Source organism: Somniosus microcephalus, chromosome 19 (genome assembly GCF_052327205.1).
Source record: "Somniosus microcephalus isolate GS21.2 chromosome 19, FLI_Smic_1.0, whole genome shotgun sequence".
In the NCBI taxonomy this organism is placed as follows: Eukaryota; Metazoa; Chordata; class Chondrichthyes; order Squaliformes; family Somniosidae; genus Somniosus; species Somniosus microcephalus.
The window spans coordinates 56,668,762-56,684,953 of record NC_141005.1 but is presented as its reverse complement, the minus strand read 5'-3'; the positions used below and the strand labels follow the sequence as shown (position 1 = coordinate 56,684,953).

The following is a 16,192-nucleotide window of genomic DNA, read 5'->3' as shown; positions in this document are numbered from 1 at the left end:
CAAGGCCTTTTTCTTTTTGCTTCCTTTTATCTGAAAGAGAAAGACGATTTAATGCGAATTATGAGTGTTACTCAAAACAAGAAACTCTCTTTCTCTTCCAAATGAAGTAGTGTGTTTGGAGAGTTTATGCAATGGACTTTGTGCTTCTGACCATTGCCCCCTCAATACTCTGATATCTGTAATGTTAAAGTCTTTGCTGTCTGAAAGTTTGACTGAAAATTTCAGATGATGCCTGTTGTAACTGGATCTGAGGGAGGATTTAGTTTCTGATTGGAATTGTTCTATCTGATCACTAATGGTCTAGCATCAATATTATTTCATAATTAACCAACTCATGATCATGCATGTCCAACGGAATGAGAGGCAGGCCTGTTGGTGCTGGTTGGAACAATAGGAGACAGCCCAGCACTTTCACTTATGGAACCTGGGTTTGAACCCAAATCAGAGACCAGTGGGATAAAAGGCAGTTTCAGTCAGATATAAGTGTTGGGGGAAATGGGTTCGGGTAGTCTCCGCTCATTCCTAGTGAGTGAGTCCACAACACAAAACTATACGGACCTCAACACCAATTATAGAATAAAACAGTGGGTAATTATAGAATAAAACAGTGGGTAATTATAGAATATAACAATGGGTAATTATAGAATATAACAGCGGGTAATTATAGAATATAACAGCGAGTAATTATAGAATATAACAGTGGGTAATTATAGGAATATAACAGCGGGTAATTATAGAATATAACAGTGGGTAATTATAGAATATAACAGTGGGTAATTATAGAATATAACAGCGGGTAATTATATAGGAATATAACAGTGGGTAATTATAGAATAAAACAGTGGGTAATTATAGAATATAACAGTGGGTAATTATAGAATATAACAGCGGGTAATTATATAGGAATATAACAGTGGGTAATTATAGAATATAACAGTGGGTAATTATAGAATATAACAGTGGGTAATTATAGAATATAACAGTGGGTAATTATAGAATATAACAGTGGGTAATTATAGGAATATAACAGTGGGTAATTATAGAATAAAACAGTGGGTAATTATAGAATAAAACAGTGGGTAATTATAGAATAAAACAGTGGGTAATTATAGAATAAAACAGTGGGTAATTATAGAATAAAACAGTGGGTAATTATAGAATATAACGGTGGGCAATTATAGAATAAAACAGTGGGTAATTATAGAATATAACTGGGTAATTGCTGCACTATAAAAGTTGGTATTATAACTGTGAGATGTTATAGAACTATAACTGAATAATTATTGCACTATTGCAATAGCTAATTGTGGCATTATATCTGTGAGAAGTTAGCACAATAGAAGTAGGCTGTTATAGCATTATGACATTTGGCAAATATGGTACTATAATACTGGGCTGTATAACAGTGGGCAGTAATTAGTGTTGTAGCAATTGGCACTATCACAGTGTAAGAAGTAGGGCTGGACCTTGAATTCTACTGCAAGCTTGACAGTAGACTTCCCTGAGATGTATTGCTGCAATATTTTACTGTTCTGGTTTATGTCAGAGAAATATTGATTGACAATTAGCTGCACTCTCTTTTTACAGGAATAAATGCAAATGCGACTGCGTTTACTGCTGTTGCTATGCAGGAAGGTGACTCTGATGTGGTTGAAATCCGTGTTTCTAACCATTCCAGTGGTGATAGCTTGGAGGTGCTGATCAACAGTGAGATTGTTACTTTTAATGAACAGAACTGGATGGATCTTAAAGGTGAGTTTCGTGTTGAATTGGTGAGTGCCCAGATGATCTGAATACACCCAGCTACTTCATGAGGTCCCCTGGCTGATAACTTTCAGTCTGTCAGCTGTGGCTCAGTTGGTAGTGCTCTCGCCTGGTTCACATCCCACTCCAAACACTTGAGCACAAAAATATTGTGCAGTACTGTGCAAAACTCTTGGTCAGTACTGAGGGAGTGCTGCACTGTCGGAGGTGCCATCTTTTGGATGAGACGTAACTTGAGGCCCTGTCTGCTCTCTCAGGTGGATGTAAAAGATCCCATGGCACTATTTCAAAGAAGAGCAGGTGCGTTCTCTCCAGTGTCTTGCCCAATATCCCTCAATCAACATCACTAAAACAGATTATCTGGCAATTATCACATTGCTGTTTGTGGGACCTTGCTGTGTGCAAATTGGCTGCCGCGTTTCCCACATTACAACAGTGACTACACTTCAAAAAGTACTTATTTGGCTGTAAAGTACTTTGTGACATCCTGAGGTCATGAAAGGCGCTATATAAATGTAAGTCTTTTTATTATTCTAACAGGCCATCTTCTCAGGTAAATACACCACATGACCACTGTGTGATATCAAGGGGTATTTATTTGGCTGCTTGTCCTCTCCCAGGTGTTTTTGTGTACTCGCCCAACCCATGGAACGTTACCACCATGTTTCCCTCCGGAGCTGGCGTGGAAGCACGGGCCAGGGGCACGATCCTGAGCATCACAATCCTGTTGCCGGAGACGTTCATGAACCAAACGGAGGGTCTCTTTGGAGTGATGAATAACTGTCCAGCTGATGACTTCACCTTCAGAAACGGATCAGTTCTACCAGCCGACTCCAGTCTGGAAATGCTCTACGAACTGGGTGCCAGCTGTGAGTAGAAGGCATCCCATGACGCTCACTTTCTATTTCGAGCCACATGTGGAAATACGCTCTGGCCTATAACATTTTAAACCAATCCAAATCCAGTTCTAATTTTGTGATGCCACGTTTGGTGAACAAAAATAACATAATGGCCCAGAAATTCGGATCGGGGGCTTCCCGCGGGTGTAAGCCCCCGACCTGCACTTACCTTGCGTGCCGGCCGTTGAGCTGTGGGCCCCCGTGGAATTCCGATCCTGGGCCTGCTCCAGCTGCCGGTGTGCAGTGCTTGCGTATCCCAGGGGCGCAGTTAGTTCGATGCATCCCCAGGGATCACGTGGGCCATGGGGAGCCAATCGGAGCAGGGAAATGCCCATTCATAAGTTTGACAGGAAGAGCTGTCAAAACTTAGAAATACTACGAGCCCCAAAACATCACTAAAACTTCAAATAAATTTTTAAAAAACATCACCTTTTTAAAATAAACTATAAATTACATGAAATAACTATTTTAAACAATAATTAAATTTTTGAAAAAAATAATTTTATTTTCTAATGGGGCTAAAAATAAACTTACCTTGCTTTAAAGTATTTAAAAATAATAAACCTGTGGAAAAAATGTTTTAATTTTAATTAATTCACCACTTACCTTGTAAAAAGCAGGTCTTACGCCTGCTTTTTAAATGTGTAACTTCTGCAGACATACCCTCCCGGGAAAACCTGTAAAAAAAAAACCTAAGTTCGATGCGCACGCGCAGCCTCTCCCGCGCACGCGTTCGAACTCTGAACCCCTTCTTTCAGGGGAACGGAAATGCTGGTTTCCCGCGCATGCGCAGTGCATGCAGGAAACCGGCACTTCCATTGGGCCTACGGGTGAGTACTCACCCATGGAGACCCGAATTTCTGGGCCAATAAGTCAATGGGGGAAAAATTCGGTTGGCTAACGCCTCCCGTTAGTGCCTCCGGGGCGCTAGGAACGACAAGTAGAGAGGAACGTTTTCAAGTCGGGAAGGGGCTGGGGGAGCGCTATTTAAAGGCGGGCGCTTCCTGCCTTTTCTTGTCGGCAAAATTTTTGGTTTTAACGCTATCCTAAGGTGTTTTGGCCCTCGGCACCACTTTTGAGGTTCCTAGGTTTCCCAGGGCCTATCCATTAGTGCTTCCAACACAATTGCTTTTGAGGTCTCTCCAGGCCGAGATTCAAGGCTGCAATGAGCAGGGTGTGACTGGCCAGCAAGATGGCCCCTCCCCTTTAAGAACTGGATGGCGCCAGTCTGTCTGGCTTCCATGGTAACGGACATCGCCTGAGCTTCGGTAGCGTCCTGAGGTAGCGCCTCACTCCCTGACGTTTGCGCCTTAAGAGAGGTGTGTAACGCCTGATTTAGCGCTCAAATCACCTCCAGGGGCGATAGAGGCGAATTTTGCAGTCGGGGGCGATAATTAGCGCCGGGCACTAAACTTTGTGCCCGGCCGATATTAGCGCCCCAAAATGGGCGATACCGAATTTTTCCCCCAATAAGTTTTTGCAATCGATGATTGAATGCCAACTCAGCTTCTTCCATGTCTGATTGGGTTCTGCTCGTCTCTGTCAAAACTGTTCACTACTCCAGGATCATCCTGATAACCCCCGGCTTCTCGTCTCCACTACCAATCTTCTTCCTAAACACCTCTCTCCTGCTCCTTCCACCCTCACCTCCAACAAGTGTGAGCAACTCATGGACTTCTTTGTCACTAAGATTGAGACCATCCGTTCAGCTGCTTCTGCCGCTTCCATCACTTCCCCTTGCCCACTGGGCCAACCTTCCCCTAAGATTCCCCTCTGCCCCATCCCTGGACTCACATCTTTCTCTAGTTAACCTTCTATCTCTTCTCACGCCCTCTCCGAGCTCATCTTATCCATGAAACCCACCTCCTGCTTCCTCAACCCTATTCCCAGAAAACCGCTGACCACCCAACTTCCCTTTCTGGCCTCCATGCTAGCTAATATCGTAAATGGTTCACTCTCCTCTGGTACTGCCCCCTCACTTTCAAATACACAAAAGTATATTTAGTGTAAAAAGTGTATTTTACATTTGAAGTGTATTTAATGCAAAATAATGCCTTCCGTCCTCAGGTTCAATCATTATAAAAGACTAGCGGGTCATATTTGCAGGGCTACGGGGAAAGAGCAGGGGAGTGGGACTAATTGGTTAGCCCTTTCAAAGAGCCAGAACAGGCATGATGGGCCGAATGGCCTCAATCTGTGCTGTATCATTCTATGATTCTATAATTCATAGGCTTTTCAAATCCAATCTTGGCTTTGCCTAGTCACTGTCTTGTGATTCACCTCATCTCTTTTACATTTTTCAATCTCTGTGATCTCCTCAGCAACCAGTCTGGACCCTTCACTATAAAAGCAGCTCATTTTACTTTGTTCTGAGCAGTTTGTAATAACCAGCTTTGATTCTATAAATCTGTCACCACACACTGTTTGGTGGCTCCTGATACCTTTGCAGACTTCACTAATTTTATATTTTCTTTTTAGGGGCGATTGAAAATAAAAGCTCTCTCTTCACTTACGACACCCAGTTCTTGCTGGACAACTACTTGCACGCTCCCAAGCATGACCCGGACTTCACACCCATCTTCTATGTGACAGACAACCCAGCAGATCCGTTGTATGATGAAATGTCTGCCCTGTGTCAAGGGGATAAGTTTTGCCGGTTTGATACTCTTGTAACCAAGAACCTCCAGGTGGGAAATGCAACAAAAGTCTCCTACGAGAGCTATGCTGTGTTGATCAAAAGCCTTAAGCCAGGTGAGATATGTAACCACTGTTCCACCTCAAATGCTAACCTCTCTACATAGAATTTACAGCACAAAAACAAGCCATTTAGCCCAACTGGTCTATGTCAATGTTTATGCTCCACACGAGCCTCCTCCCACTCTACTTTATCTCACCCTATCAGCATCCCCTTCTATTCCTTTCTCCCTCATGTACTTTTCTAGCTTCCCCTTAAATGCATCTTTGCTATTCGCCTCAACTACTCCATATAGTAGCAAGTTCCACATTCTCACCATTCTCTGGGTAAAGACGTTTCTGCTGAATTCCTTATTGGATTTATTAGTGACTATCTTATATTTATGACCTCTAATGTTGGATTCCCCCACAAGTGGAAACATCGGCTGCGTTCAGAGAGGCAGGTCAGAGGTTAAAGTCCTATTGATTGATGGCGGGTCTCGAACCCGCCGTCAACCCGCCTCCAAACAGCTTTCCCAAGTGTTGGGTCCCCGATTTACGAATGGACCCGACACCTAGCGGCGGGAACTGGATTAAAGCCTGCCTATTAACAGGTACTTGTCAGAAGTTTTCAGCCTGTTTTTCGATTTTCCCACTTCTGGGTCGGGTTTCCCGACGTCCGGACACCACGCCAGGTAAGTGTGGCGTGTTGTGAGCCTGGTGTAATGTTTGTGAAAAGATGACAGCTGCAGAAGTGGTGTGAAGGATCCAATGTTGTACATGGTGAGTTTCAGAGCAAAGAAAATGTTGGCTACTGCATTTTTAAAACATATACAGATTTCTTTAGCTTACAAGTTTTTAAATCCAACTATATGTCCAGTGCCACCTTATTGGGAGAACCTCTCTCACCAGTGACAGATCGCTTCTGCCATCTATTCCAGCATATGGAGGGAGTCATTGGAGAGCCTGGGTGCAAGAGTTCACCTTTGTGCAGTGATTGTCAGTGTTTTCAGCACCTCAATGCTGTCAAACACTGAGAAATCAACTGTCAAAATGAAATTGTGCATGGTCCCTTTAAGGAAACCGACAGATGACGCGACATCAAATGATGTCATCAGACCCGCTTCCTGTTAATTTTTGACAGATGAATTGTCATCTTTTGACAGCTCTGTGAAGCTGTCAAACACTGACATTCTCTGTTGTTTGATGAGTCCTTGTATTCAAGACTCATCAAACCTCTTTTGTGAGCAGAAATTAGATGGTTGTTGCATTGGAGAATGCAGCAGTCATCTGTCATCTCTGCCGGTGAGATGCGAGACTCTCCGCATCCCCAACTGTTGAAGCCTGCAGAAAGAAACAAAGGTAAGTAAACATTTTCTATTACTTTCCACTCACCTCACATACTTACCTCTCCACACTTGCACCCATCACTTACCTCCACAGTGTACTTTTGCACCCTTCCGACCCCCGCAGACCCACTACTCGCCTCGGTGACCCTGGCGGGGTTTCCCGACGTCGGGAAGCCCGCGCCTCTGCTGGAAAAATGGGGATAATCCTCTTAACTGCCTGTTAACTACCTGTTAATAGGCAGTTAAGTGGCTGTAATCCCCTTCCCGCCTCCAGGAGATGGGACCCGGCGTGGGTCGGCTACCCGCCTCCTGGGAAGATGGCATGGAGGCGGGTTGGGGGGCGGGATGGGTACCCGCCCCCAGATTCTCCCATTTTCCCGGCAGTCCTGCCTCCAAACCCGCCTCCCCAGAGCTGGCAAAGTCCAGCCATTTGTGTCTATTAATTTACGTTTACCTCAGTTGCTGAGACAAACTGATCTTGGTTGCGCTAATTCAGGATTTAGCCGCCAAAGAGACCACAGTGCTAAAAACAGCTGTTTCCTGAACTCCCAGGCACTTCAAGCTCAGACAGGACAAGGCAGCGAATAAGAAATGTAAATGCAAATAGACTGAGTTGCCTGGGCTTTGCGTCCGGACTGATGAGATTTGGGGGCCACGTCTGGCCAAGGTTTAGACGCCCCATTCTAAACTGTGATATTTTGGCATGATTGTTAAAAAAGAGCACAGTGTAAAGCCTAAAGTCCAACTATACAGAAACATATGAACATACGAATTAGGAGCAGGAGCAGGAGTAGGCCACTCGGCCCTTTGAGCCTACTCCGCCATTCAATAAGATCACTCCACATTCCCGCCTACACCCGATAACTTTTCACCCCCTTGCTTACCAAGAATCTATCTACCTCTGCCTTAAAAATATTCAAAGACTCTGCTTCTACCGCCCTCTGAGGCAGAGAGTTACAAAGACTCACAGCCCTCTGTGAGAAAAAATTTCTCCTCATCTCTGTCTTAAATGGGCGACCCCTTATTTTTAAACAATGACCCCTAGTTCTAGATTCTCTCACAAGAGGAAACATCCTCTCCACATCCACCCTGTCCAGACCCCTCAGGATCTTATATGTTTCAATCAAGTCACCTCTTACTCTTCTAAACTCCAGCGATACAAGCCTAGCCTGTCCAACCTTTCCTCATAAGACAACCCGCCCATTCCCGGTATTAGTCTAGTAAACCTTCTCTGAACTGCTTCCAACGCATTTACATCCTTCCTTAAATAAGGAGACCAATACTGTACACAGTACTCCAGATGTGGTCTCACCAATGCCCTGTATAACTGAAGCATAACCTCCCTACTTTTGTATTCAATTCTCCTCGCAATAAACGATAACATTCTATTAGCTTTCCTAATTACTTGCTGTACCTGCATAGTAACCTTTTGCGATTCATGCACTAGGACACCCAGATCCCTCTGCATCTCAGAGCTCTGCAATCTCTCACCATTTAGATAATATGCTTCTTTTTTATTCTTCCTGCCAAAATGGACAACTTCACATTTTCCCACATTATACACCATTTGCCAGATCTTTGCCCACTTACTTAACCTATCTATATCACAATTTACTTTACTCCCTATCTTTGTGTCATCAGCAAATTTAGCAACCACACCTTCGGTCCCTTCATCCAAGTCATTTATATAAATTGTAAAAACAAAAATCGAAACAAATCGAAAACAGAAGATGCATTGCATGTGTAATCCTTCATCAGAACTGGCGCAGAGTCAAGGCAGAGAAACCCCTCACCTAGGAGTAAGTAGGCCATGTCAACTGGTAGAAGTCAAGAGTTTAAAGTTACTAATTACTTTCACAAGGAGGCAGCGGGCGGGTTTAATATCAGATTTTAAACAACTGGAAAGAAGTGCAATACAAATACTGCCTCAAAGAGTAGTCAGATACTCGGACATTCGAAAGGCAAAAGGTTGAGTAAGGTATGGCTCTAAAATAGAAGGCAATACAGGGGACGTGAGTAACCATGTGATAGAATAATAATGGTAACAACTATTTATGTAGGCCTAGAAATTCAGTTGTTAGCGCCAGCCGCTAGCGCTTTAGGAGGAGGAGAAGTGGGGTGCGAAGCGGCTAGTGCCCGGGTGCGGCGCAATCTGCGCCTCTCGCGAACTTCAGTCAAGATTTAGCGGTGGCGCAAAACCGCAGCGCCCGCTCACCTGCGCGCGCAGATCCTGACGTCATTTCATGGTGCAACGCCCTTGGTGCACCCCAAACCGGAGCTTCAGTGGCGCCCCCCTTCTGTGCGCCTGGCGCCCCCAGCGACTGGAACGATTCCCAGTCGCTGTGGGGCGCGGGGGGGGGCGCTATTTAAAGGGGACTCTTCCTGCATTCTTTGTGGCAGCCATTTTGTTCCACTCCTGTGTGAGAGAGAGAGATTTGGAGAGAGACAAAGGGAGAGAGCTTTCTGCTTTGACTCAGCACTCGCAGAGGTACTTCTGGCTTCAGGCCAGAGCTTTGCACTTGGATTTAACTTTCAGTGCCATAGCCTTGAGTCGCCACATATAATGGGGGCTACAATGGGTGGAAACGTTGGGTTTCTGCATTGCATTCAAGGGGCTCAGAGACGCCGAGAGAGAGTGCCAGTCATGGCCAGATGGAGAAGGGCCAACAGGCATCGGCACAGGAGGCCTTACCCACCCAGGGTATACCGCCAGCAGTTCTCATATCTCAACATGTCTGAGGAGCAGTGTGTTTGGAGGCTGCGATTCAGAAGGGAGGTGGTCACTGAGATCTGCCACCTGCTTCAGTGAGATCTGCAGCCACAGCTGAGGAGCAGGACATCTCTGTCGGTGGCAGTGAAGGTGACAGTGGCTCTCAACTTCTATGCCACCGGCTCCTTCCAATCCGCTACTGGGGACATTGCCAATATCTCCCAGTTCGCGGTACATTGCTGCATCCGCCAGGTGACGAATGCCCTCTTCAGAAGGAGACGTCAGTACATCTCCTTCCCCATGACCCCGGACAAGCAGCAAGAGCGTGCAATGGGATTTGCAAGAATAGCGGGCTTCCCCATGGTCCAGGGCGCCATTGACTGCACGCATGTGGCTTTGCGGGCACCTCTACAGAATGCCAAGGATTACCGCAACTGGAAGGGCTACCATTCGCTCAACGTCCAGTTGGTGTGTGACCACAGGCAGCTCATACTAGCTGTCAATGCCCGCTTTCCAGGCAGCAGCCACGATGCCTTCATCCTGCGCCAGACTTCTGCGGCAGACATTTTCGAAACCCCGGCTCACCCAGGAGGCTGGCTTGTCGGGGACAAGGGCTATCTTTTGCACCTGGCTGATGATCCCACTCTGTGCGCCCAGCACCCCTGCTGAAGAACGATACAATGACAGCCATCAAGCGACCAGGAACATCATTGAGCACACAATCGGCATGCTCAAACAACGGTTCCGCTGTCTGGACCATTCCGGAGGAGCCCTACAGTACTCGCCTGAGCGAGTCTCCCATTTCGTTGTAGTGTGCTGCATGCTGCACAACCTGGCTATCCTCAGGACTCAGCCACTGCCAGCAGACATTGGAGGACCACCAGAGGAGGAGGAGGAGGAGGAGCACCAAGAAGGGAGGGAGGCACAAAGGGCCGTCCGTCGGCGGATTATTGCAAGTCGGTTCTAGGCCCCCTCTCAGGGAATGGCTTGTGCCATTGAAAGCACATGAATGGAGCCGCTCCGCAAACCCTCAGCCAGTCAAGGCAACAAATAGTTCAAAGTGCAAACATGGACAATCTGAATAAAAACAATTTTTTATTTTACAAACTCTGTGCCCTTCCCAATACAGAGAAAACCCCCCAAAAACAGTCAGACACATAACTGGCTCTCAAAACCTGGAGAAAATGAAAAAAACAGTTAAACAAAAATGACCATGATCCTCGGCCTTCATATAAAAAACAAACACAACATTGTCGGCCTTCATATAAAAAACAAACACAACATTCTCGGCCTTCATATAAAAAACAAACACAACATTCTCGGCCTTCATATAAAAAACAAACACAACATTCTCGGCCTTCATATAAAAAACAAACACAACATTCTCGGCCTTCATATAAAAAAAAACCATTTTGCCACACCTTCTACTTTTTCGCCTGTGAGGGTGATCCGCCTCGCTTGCGCGATTTGCCCCTTCCCGCCCTGCAGCTCCTCCTCAATGGGACCCCAGTGGCTGCAGCAAGGCTGGGGGAAGGCTGCTGAGGGTCAGATGGTGAGTCGGCAAATGCCCTTGGGGGATGGCCTGGACCAGCTCTGGGCCTGGAGGGCCCGGCTGCTGACTACTCCAACTCTGCTTAGGCGGCAGCAGTCTGTCCTACGGGTGGTGGCAGCTGCAGTGGAGGAGTGACAGTGTTGGCAGCAAGAATGCTGCCAACCTGACAGAGCACAGGCACTCCCTGGTCGGCCGATACACTGGCACTCGCACGGGCCAGCACTGAAGCATGCGCAGCAATCTGCTGAAGCACAGACTGCTGGGCTGCTGCGGCGCGGCGAGGGCCCCAGTGATTCCTGGCCGATCCAGCAAGGGTGGCAGCAGTTAGTGCCCGTGTGGTCCTGATCTGTGTCTGCATCAGACCAGCCAGTGATTGCATGACATGACTAAGCACTTGGCTGGAAGCCGCATGTGATGCAGCGAAGTCCTGCAGACTCCTGACCTGTGCTGCCCCGAATTCCTGCACTCCTTGCCAGTGACTCTATGGAGTCAGGCTCCTTGCCACTGCAGCCATGAGCTCAATGTGCCTGCGCTCAGCCTGGGCACCCATTTCACCAAGGAGCCGCACCTCCTCTGCGCTCACCGTAGCAGGACTGGAGGCCGCACTCACCCTCCGGTCATTGAACTTTTTTCTGCACTGCATGGGTGTCCTGCGGGCCATGCTGCTGGAGGTCACTCTGTTTGCCACCTCCCTCCAGGCTTTTCTGTACTCGCTGGGCAGTGGCCTCCTGCCACTGTCAGGGAAGAGGACAAGTCGCCTGCGCTCCACTGCACCAACCAGAACCTTCAGGGCACCCTTGCTGAAGCGCTGCGCTCGCTCCCTGGCCTTCTCCATAGTCGTGGGCGTAGCGTTCTTGAAGCAGGTCTGTCCAGGCCTAGATTCAGGGCTGCAGTGTGCAGGGCGTGGGTGCAATCCAAATCGACCCTCCCCCTTTAAGAGCTGACCGGCGCCAGCGTATCTGCCTTCAATCAATAACTCACCGCACCTGCGCTGCACCCGCCCTCAGTGGTCGCGCCTCGGCTCGCCGGCTTAGCGCCTTATGATAGTCGTGCACCGCCTGCTGTAGCGCAGCAGCAACCTCTTGGGGTGATGCAACTCAATTTCGGCGAAGGTGGCGCTAAGTTGCGCCGGCCGCTAAATTTAGCGAACGCCCGGCTGTAGCGCCCCAAACGTGGCGATACTGAATTTCTAGGCCATAGAGTCTCTAACAGTAAATGTCCCAAGACATTTCACAGAAGAGAAACAGACATCAACAAGTACTGTATCTGTATAATAACTTATCACATCCTCAGGTCATCCCTAAAGTGCTTTACAGCCAATAAATTACTGTTGAATTGTAGTTGTTATTGTTATATAGGCAAACACAGCTGCCAATTTAGGTACTGCAAGGGACTACAAATAGCAAACGAATGACTAACCATATAATCTGCTTTTGGTTGCGTTGGTTAAGGGAAGAATGTTGCTCAGGACACTGGGAGAACTCCCTGATCATCATCAAATAGCGCTGTGGTATTGTTTTATGTTCAACTGAGCAGGCAGCTGGGGCTACAATTTATCATCTCATCTGAAAGATGGCACCTCCAACAATGCAGCATTCCATCAGTACTACATTGAATTATCAGCCTGGATTCTGTGCTTTTGTCCTGAAGTGGGGCCTGAACTATAACCTAGTTGGAGAGAAGTTTGGAGAGATGACTGAAGGTTGAAGATATTGAGTTTGACGGGGCTGTTTGATGGGTAGAAACGTGGAGGAGATAATTCTAAAGTGTAGGGCAGATGCAGCTGAGGGCTGTGACACTAACAGTAGAACCAGAGGGACAGGGCAATAGACAGAAGACCTGAGGTGGAAGACTTTAGGGCATGAGCCGGGATATGGGCCAAGGGTGGGTTGCAAAGGGTTGGGTGGGGCAAGGCTGTGGAGAGAGTTGTAAGTTTGGGGAGCCAATGAGGGTTGCTGAGGATAGAGGTTTTGGACCTGCAGGTGAAGGTGTGAACAGTGAAGTCTTCAATAGTTGGAGTTTATGTAGGGTAGAGCTCGGCAGCCCATGAAGAGAGCTCGGGAAAAGTCGGGCTTGGAGGTAACAAAAGCTTAGAATCTTACAGCACAGAAGGAGGTCATTAATGCATCGTGTGTGTGCCGGCTCTTTGAAAGAGCTATCTAAATAGTTCCATTCCCCTGCCCTTTCCCCATAGCCCTGCAACTTTTTCCCCTTCAAGTACTTAGCCCGTTCCCTTTTGAAAGTTACTAATTTTGAAAGTATGGCTATGGGTTTTGGGTGGTGTGGGTGAGGGAATGGTGGCGCGACTTTGCTGAGATCTAAGTGAGCGGTCTTGGTTTTGGACAGGATATGGGGTTCAAAGCTCAGCTTGGGGTTAAACGGGACTTTGAGGTTGTGCTGTATCGGGTTTAGCATGGGAGAGCAGTTGGGGCGTGGGATGGGTGCAGAGCTTTTGGCGGAAGCTGAATAGAAGGCCGTTGTTCAGTTGTAGATGGTTCTGGCTCACGGTTTGATGGGCAATGGGAGGAGAGATGGTGGAGGAAGATGCAGTGGTGGGCCATGTTGAATGCAGCAGGAAGGTCAAGGAGGACACAGAGGGATAACATGGATATTTACTGAAAAATGGGCTGCTCATCAGAATCACTGATACTCTAATCCTTACTGAGCTAGAGCTAGTCAATATGGGATCCCATGGGAATTTGTGATTTGTGTGTCCTGAATCAGTGATCGAAAGAATCAAATTTTTAAATACAGCTCCTGTTGGCTTCAGATGCATTTTTCAGATCAATGCTCAGGAGGAAGGGATTCATAAATCATGGTTTCCTAAAGCTGTCGGTGTTAGATAAAATGTTTGTTGCAGAGAGTACTGTCACACGAAAATATTCCCAACAAATAAATGATACTCTGTGACAGACTGGATCTTATAGTCTTCTGAAGCTTTTTTGTATTTGTGAATATTGGATTTCACATCATTGACTTTCCTTTTTGATTTTTGTTTTCTTCTTCAGTGACGACCTGTAGGTTTCTGGAAGAGCCCAAGAATGGGAAAAAGAAAGGGAACCTCTACTTGGTTGGATCATCTGTGAATTTTACTTGTAATCAGAGCTACGTTCTTTCAGGATCGCCCGAGCGCACATGTCTGCCAACTGGACAGTGGTCTGGGGAGCCCACTTTCTGCCTCTCTGGTAAGGCAGTTCCCTCATAAACAAGGCTAGAGTGCTATACACACACTTACACTACTATTTCCTTCCCTCCTTTCCTGAAGGTGCACTCACGCTCTGGTGCACTTCCATGGCCGTTTGCTGCCCTTCCAGCATGTTGTCCAAGTTATCATTCTTCACACATGAGCCTGGATGAGTGTTTATGTGCTCAATGCTGACGTCCAACTGTGAGCATCTTCCAGCGTTGCTTACTGGACAGCAATAGGGCGCAGGAGGCCAAGCTGGTATTCCCCACCCCGGGATAGTGTGTCTAATCATACTATCCCAACTACTGCCCTGTCTGGGATCGGCTAACTCAGGACAGACCAGGGATTCAACCTGAGGAACTGTTATTATTACTCAGTACTGCCATCAGGAGCTAATACGGCACCCCTATTTATAAAACGCACCTGTGTTTGCCGAAATAAAGACGGTTGTAAATATGAGCAGCTCTCAAAGCTATTAGCAGTGCTGTCTGCCAGATGGAAAGCTGGGACCTGGGATGGGAAAATGTCCTGAGACTAAAACTTCCAAGTTGATCTCTACATTAGTGGAATTTTCACAGTGTTCCATGCTTTAAGTGGCACTGCATGAAAGATGGCATGCCAGGGAGACCAGCGACCAGCAGAGCCTGATTGGATACACCCACCATGCCAGGGAGACCAGCAGAGCCTGATTGGCTGCACCCACCATGCCAGGGAGACCAGCAGAGCCTGATTGGCTGCACTCACCATGCCAGGGAGACCAGCAGAGCCTGATTGGCTGCACCCACCATGATGCCACCAACCATATTTGCAGGTCCTGGCACACCTACCTGGCAACAACCATGGAGAACTGGCATCACAGGCTCTTGGTCAGCAGTGAGGCAGATATCGAGCTGTGCCATCTGCTGCAAGTGTACCTGCAGCTAACACGCATGATAGGCCCGGCACAACCAGTGACAATAATAGATGGCTTCAGCCTAAAATCTCCTTCCAGGAATGCTGCAGTGCTGACCTATGAGGTTTTTGCCCTAGAATGGAGCACGGGAGCACCGGCACCTGTTGAAAGTGTTGTCTTTCAGACGAGATGTCGGATCAAGTGGAGGCGAAAGATCCTGTTGTACTATTTGAAGAAAATCAGTCAGTTGTCCCAGTGCCCTGGCTAACGTTCCTCCCTTAACCTTGTAATTAATTCCTTTGTGTTTGTGTGACCTTACTGTGCACAAAATGGCTGCCTATCTACACGCTATCTATACGGAGTTATCTAATCTCAATGGGGCTGTAGGGGTAATGCAATTGGAGTTGGAGTACTCCCTCGTCTAGGAAAAGACAAATTGAAGTGACAGGCCTTCAAATGGGAAACACCTTAGGATGTCCTGATGACAAGATAATGTTATGTACATACAAATTACAGATAAAAATAATTCCTCCTCTGCACTTCCAGCGCATGTGAGATTGACCACGACTTTACATCATTTTTACTCCTCCTTTCTTTCAAGCAGACACAAAACCCCACCTAATGGACACATTTAGCAATTAGGTGGTATGGCTCCATTTAAGGTTTTGAAATGAAAACATTTTTTATTTATTGGAGCATCTGATTGTGCCTGTATTGGTGAAACTCCAGAATATTATTATAGCAATAAAAGGCCCACATCCCATCGTAAACTAGAATAAATTAGATTCCTTACCAGCGTGAAGAGAGACAGCTATCATGAAAACAGCAGTGTCCCTGTGCAGGGAGTGCAATAAAACCTCAAACACATTCAGCACATTGGCACTGAGTCTACTGAAGGCTGCACAGAAATTTTAACTTGATTCTGTTTGCCGTGCTATTGAATTTTGTGCCTTGGTGGAGAACCGGATTGCTAATTGGGTAAATGTACCATGTGGTGTGGGACTGAGCTGTAAAAGCAACCAAGGCCATGGGGTTCATCACCGGTCTGTGCTGAGCCAGCTAATCTCTGCTGGGGTTGTGTGGGGATGGGGGAGAGGGAGGGTCACTACCGTTGGTATCACCGTCTCTGGGACAGGGAGGAGGAAGCTTTCCCAGGGTTTAAGTTC

At 46.9% G+C, this 16,192-nt stretch overlaps 1 protein-coding gene across 2 annotated transcripts in view; it reads left to right on the top strand.

The window, feature by feature from the left end:
• Window positions 1–16,192, top strand: part of susd2 (sushi domain containing 2) — a 140,193-nt gene that overhangs the window by 103,555 nt on the left and 20,446 nt on the right. For both annotated transcript variants that reach the window (XM_085961809.1, XM_085961808.1), the window contains 4 exons: window positions 1,588–1,752; window positions 2,385–2,633; window positions 5,142–5,414; window positions 13,956–14,132. In XM_085961809.1, the coding sequence (XP_085817935.1) occupies window positions 1,588–1,752; window positions 2,385–2,633; window positions 5,142–5,414; window positions 13,956–14,132 (864 nt within the window). The remainder of the gene's footprint in view (window positions 1–1,587; window positions 1,753–2,384; window positions 2,634–5,141; window positions 5,415–13,955; window positions 14,133–16,192) is intronic.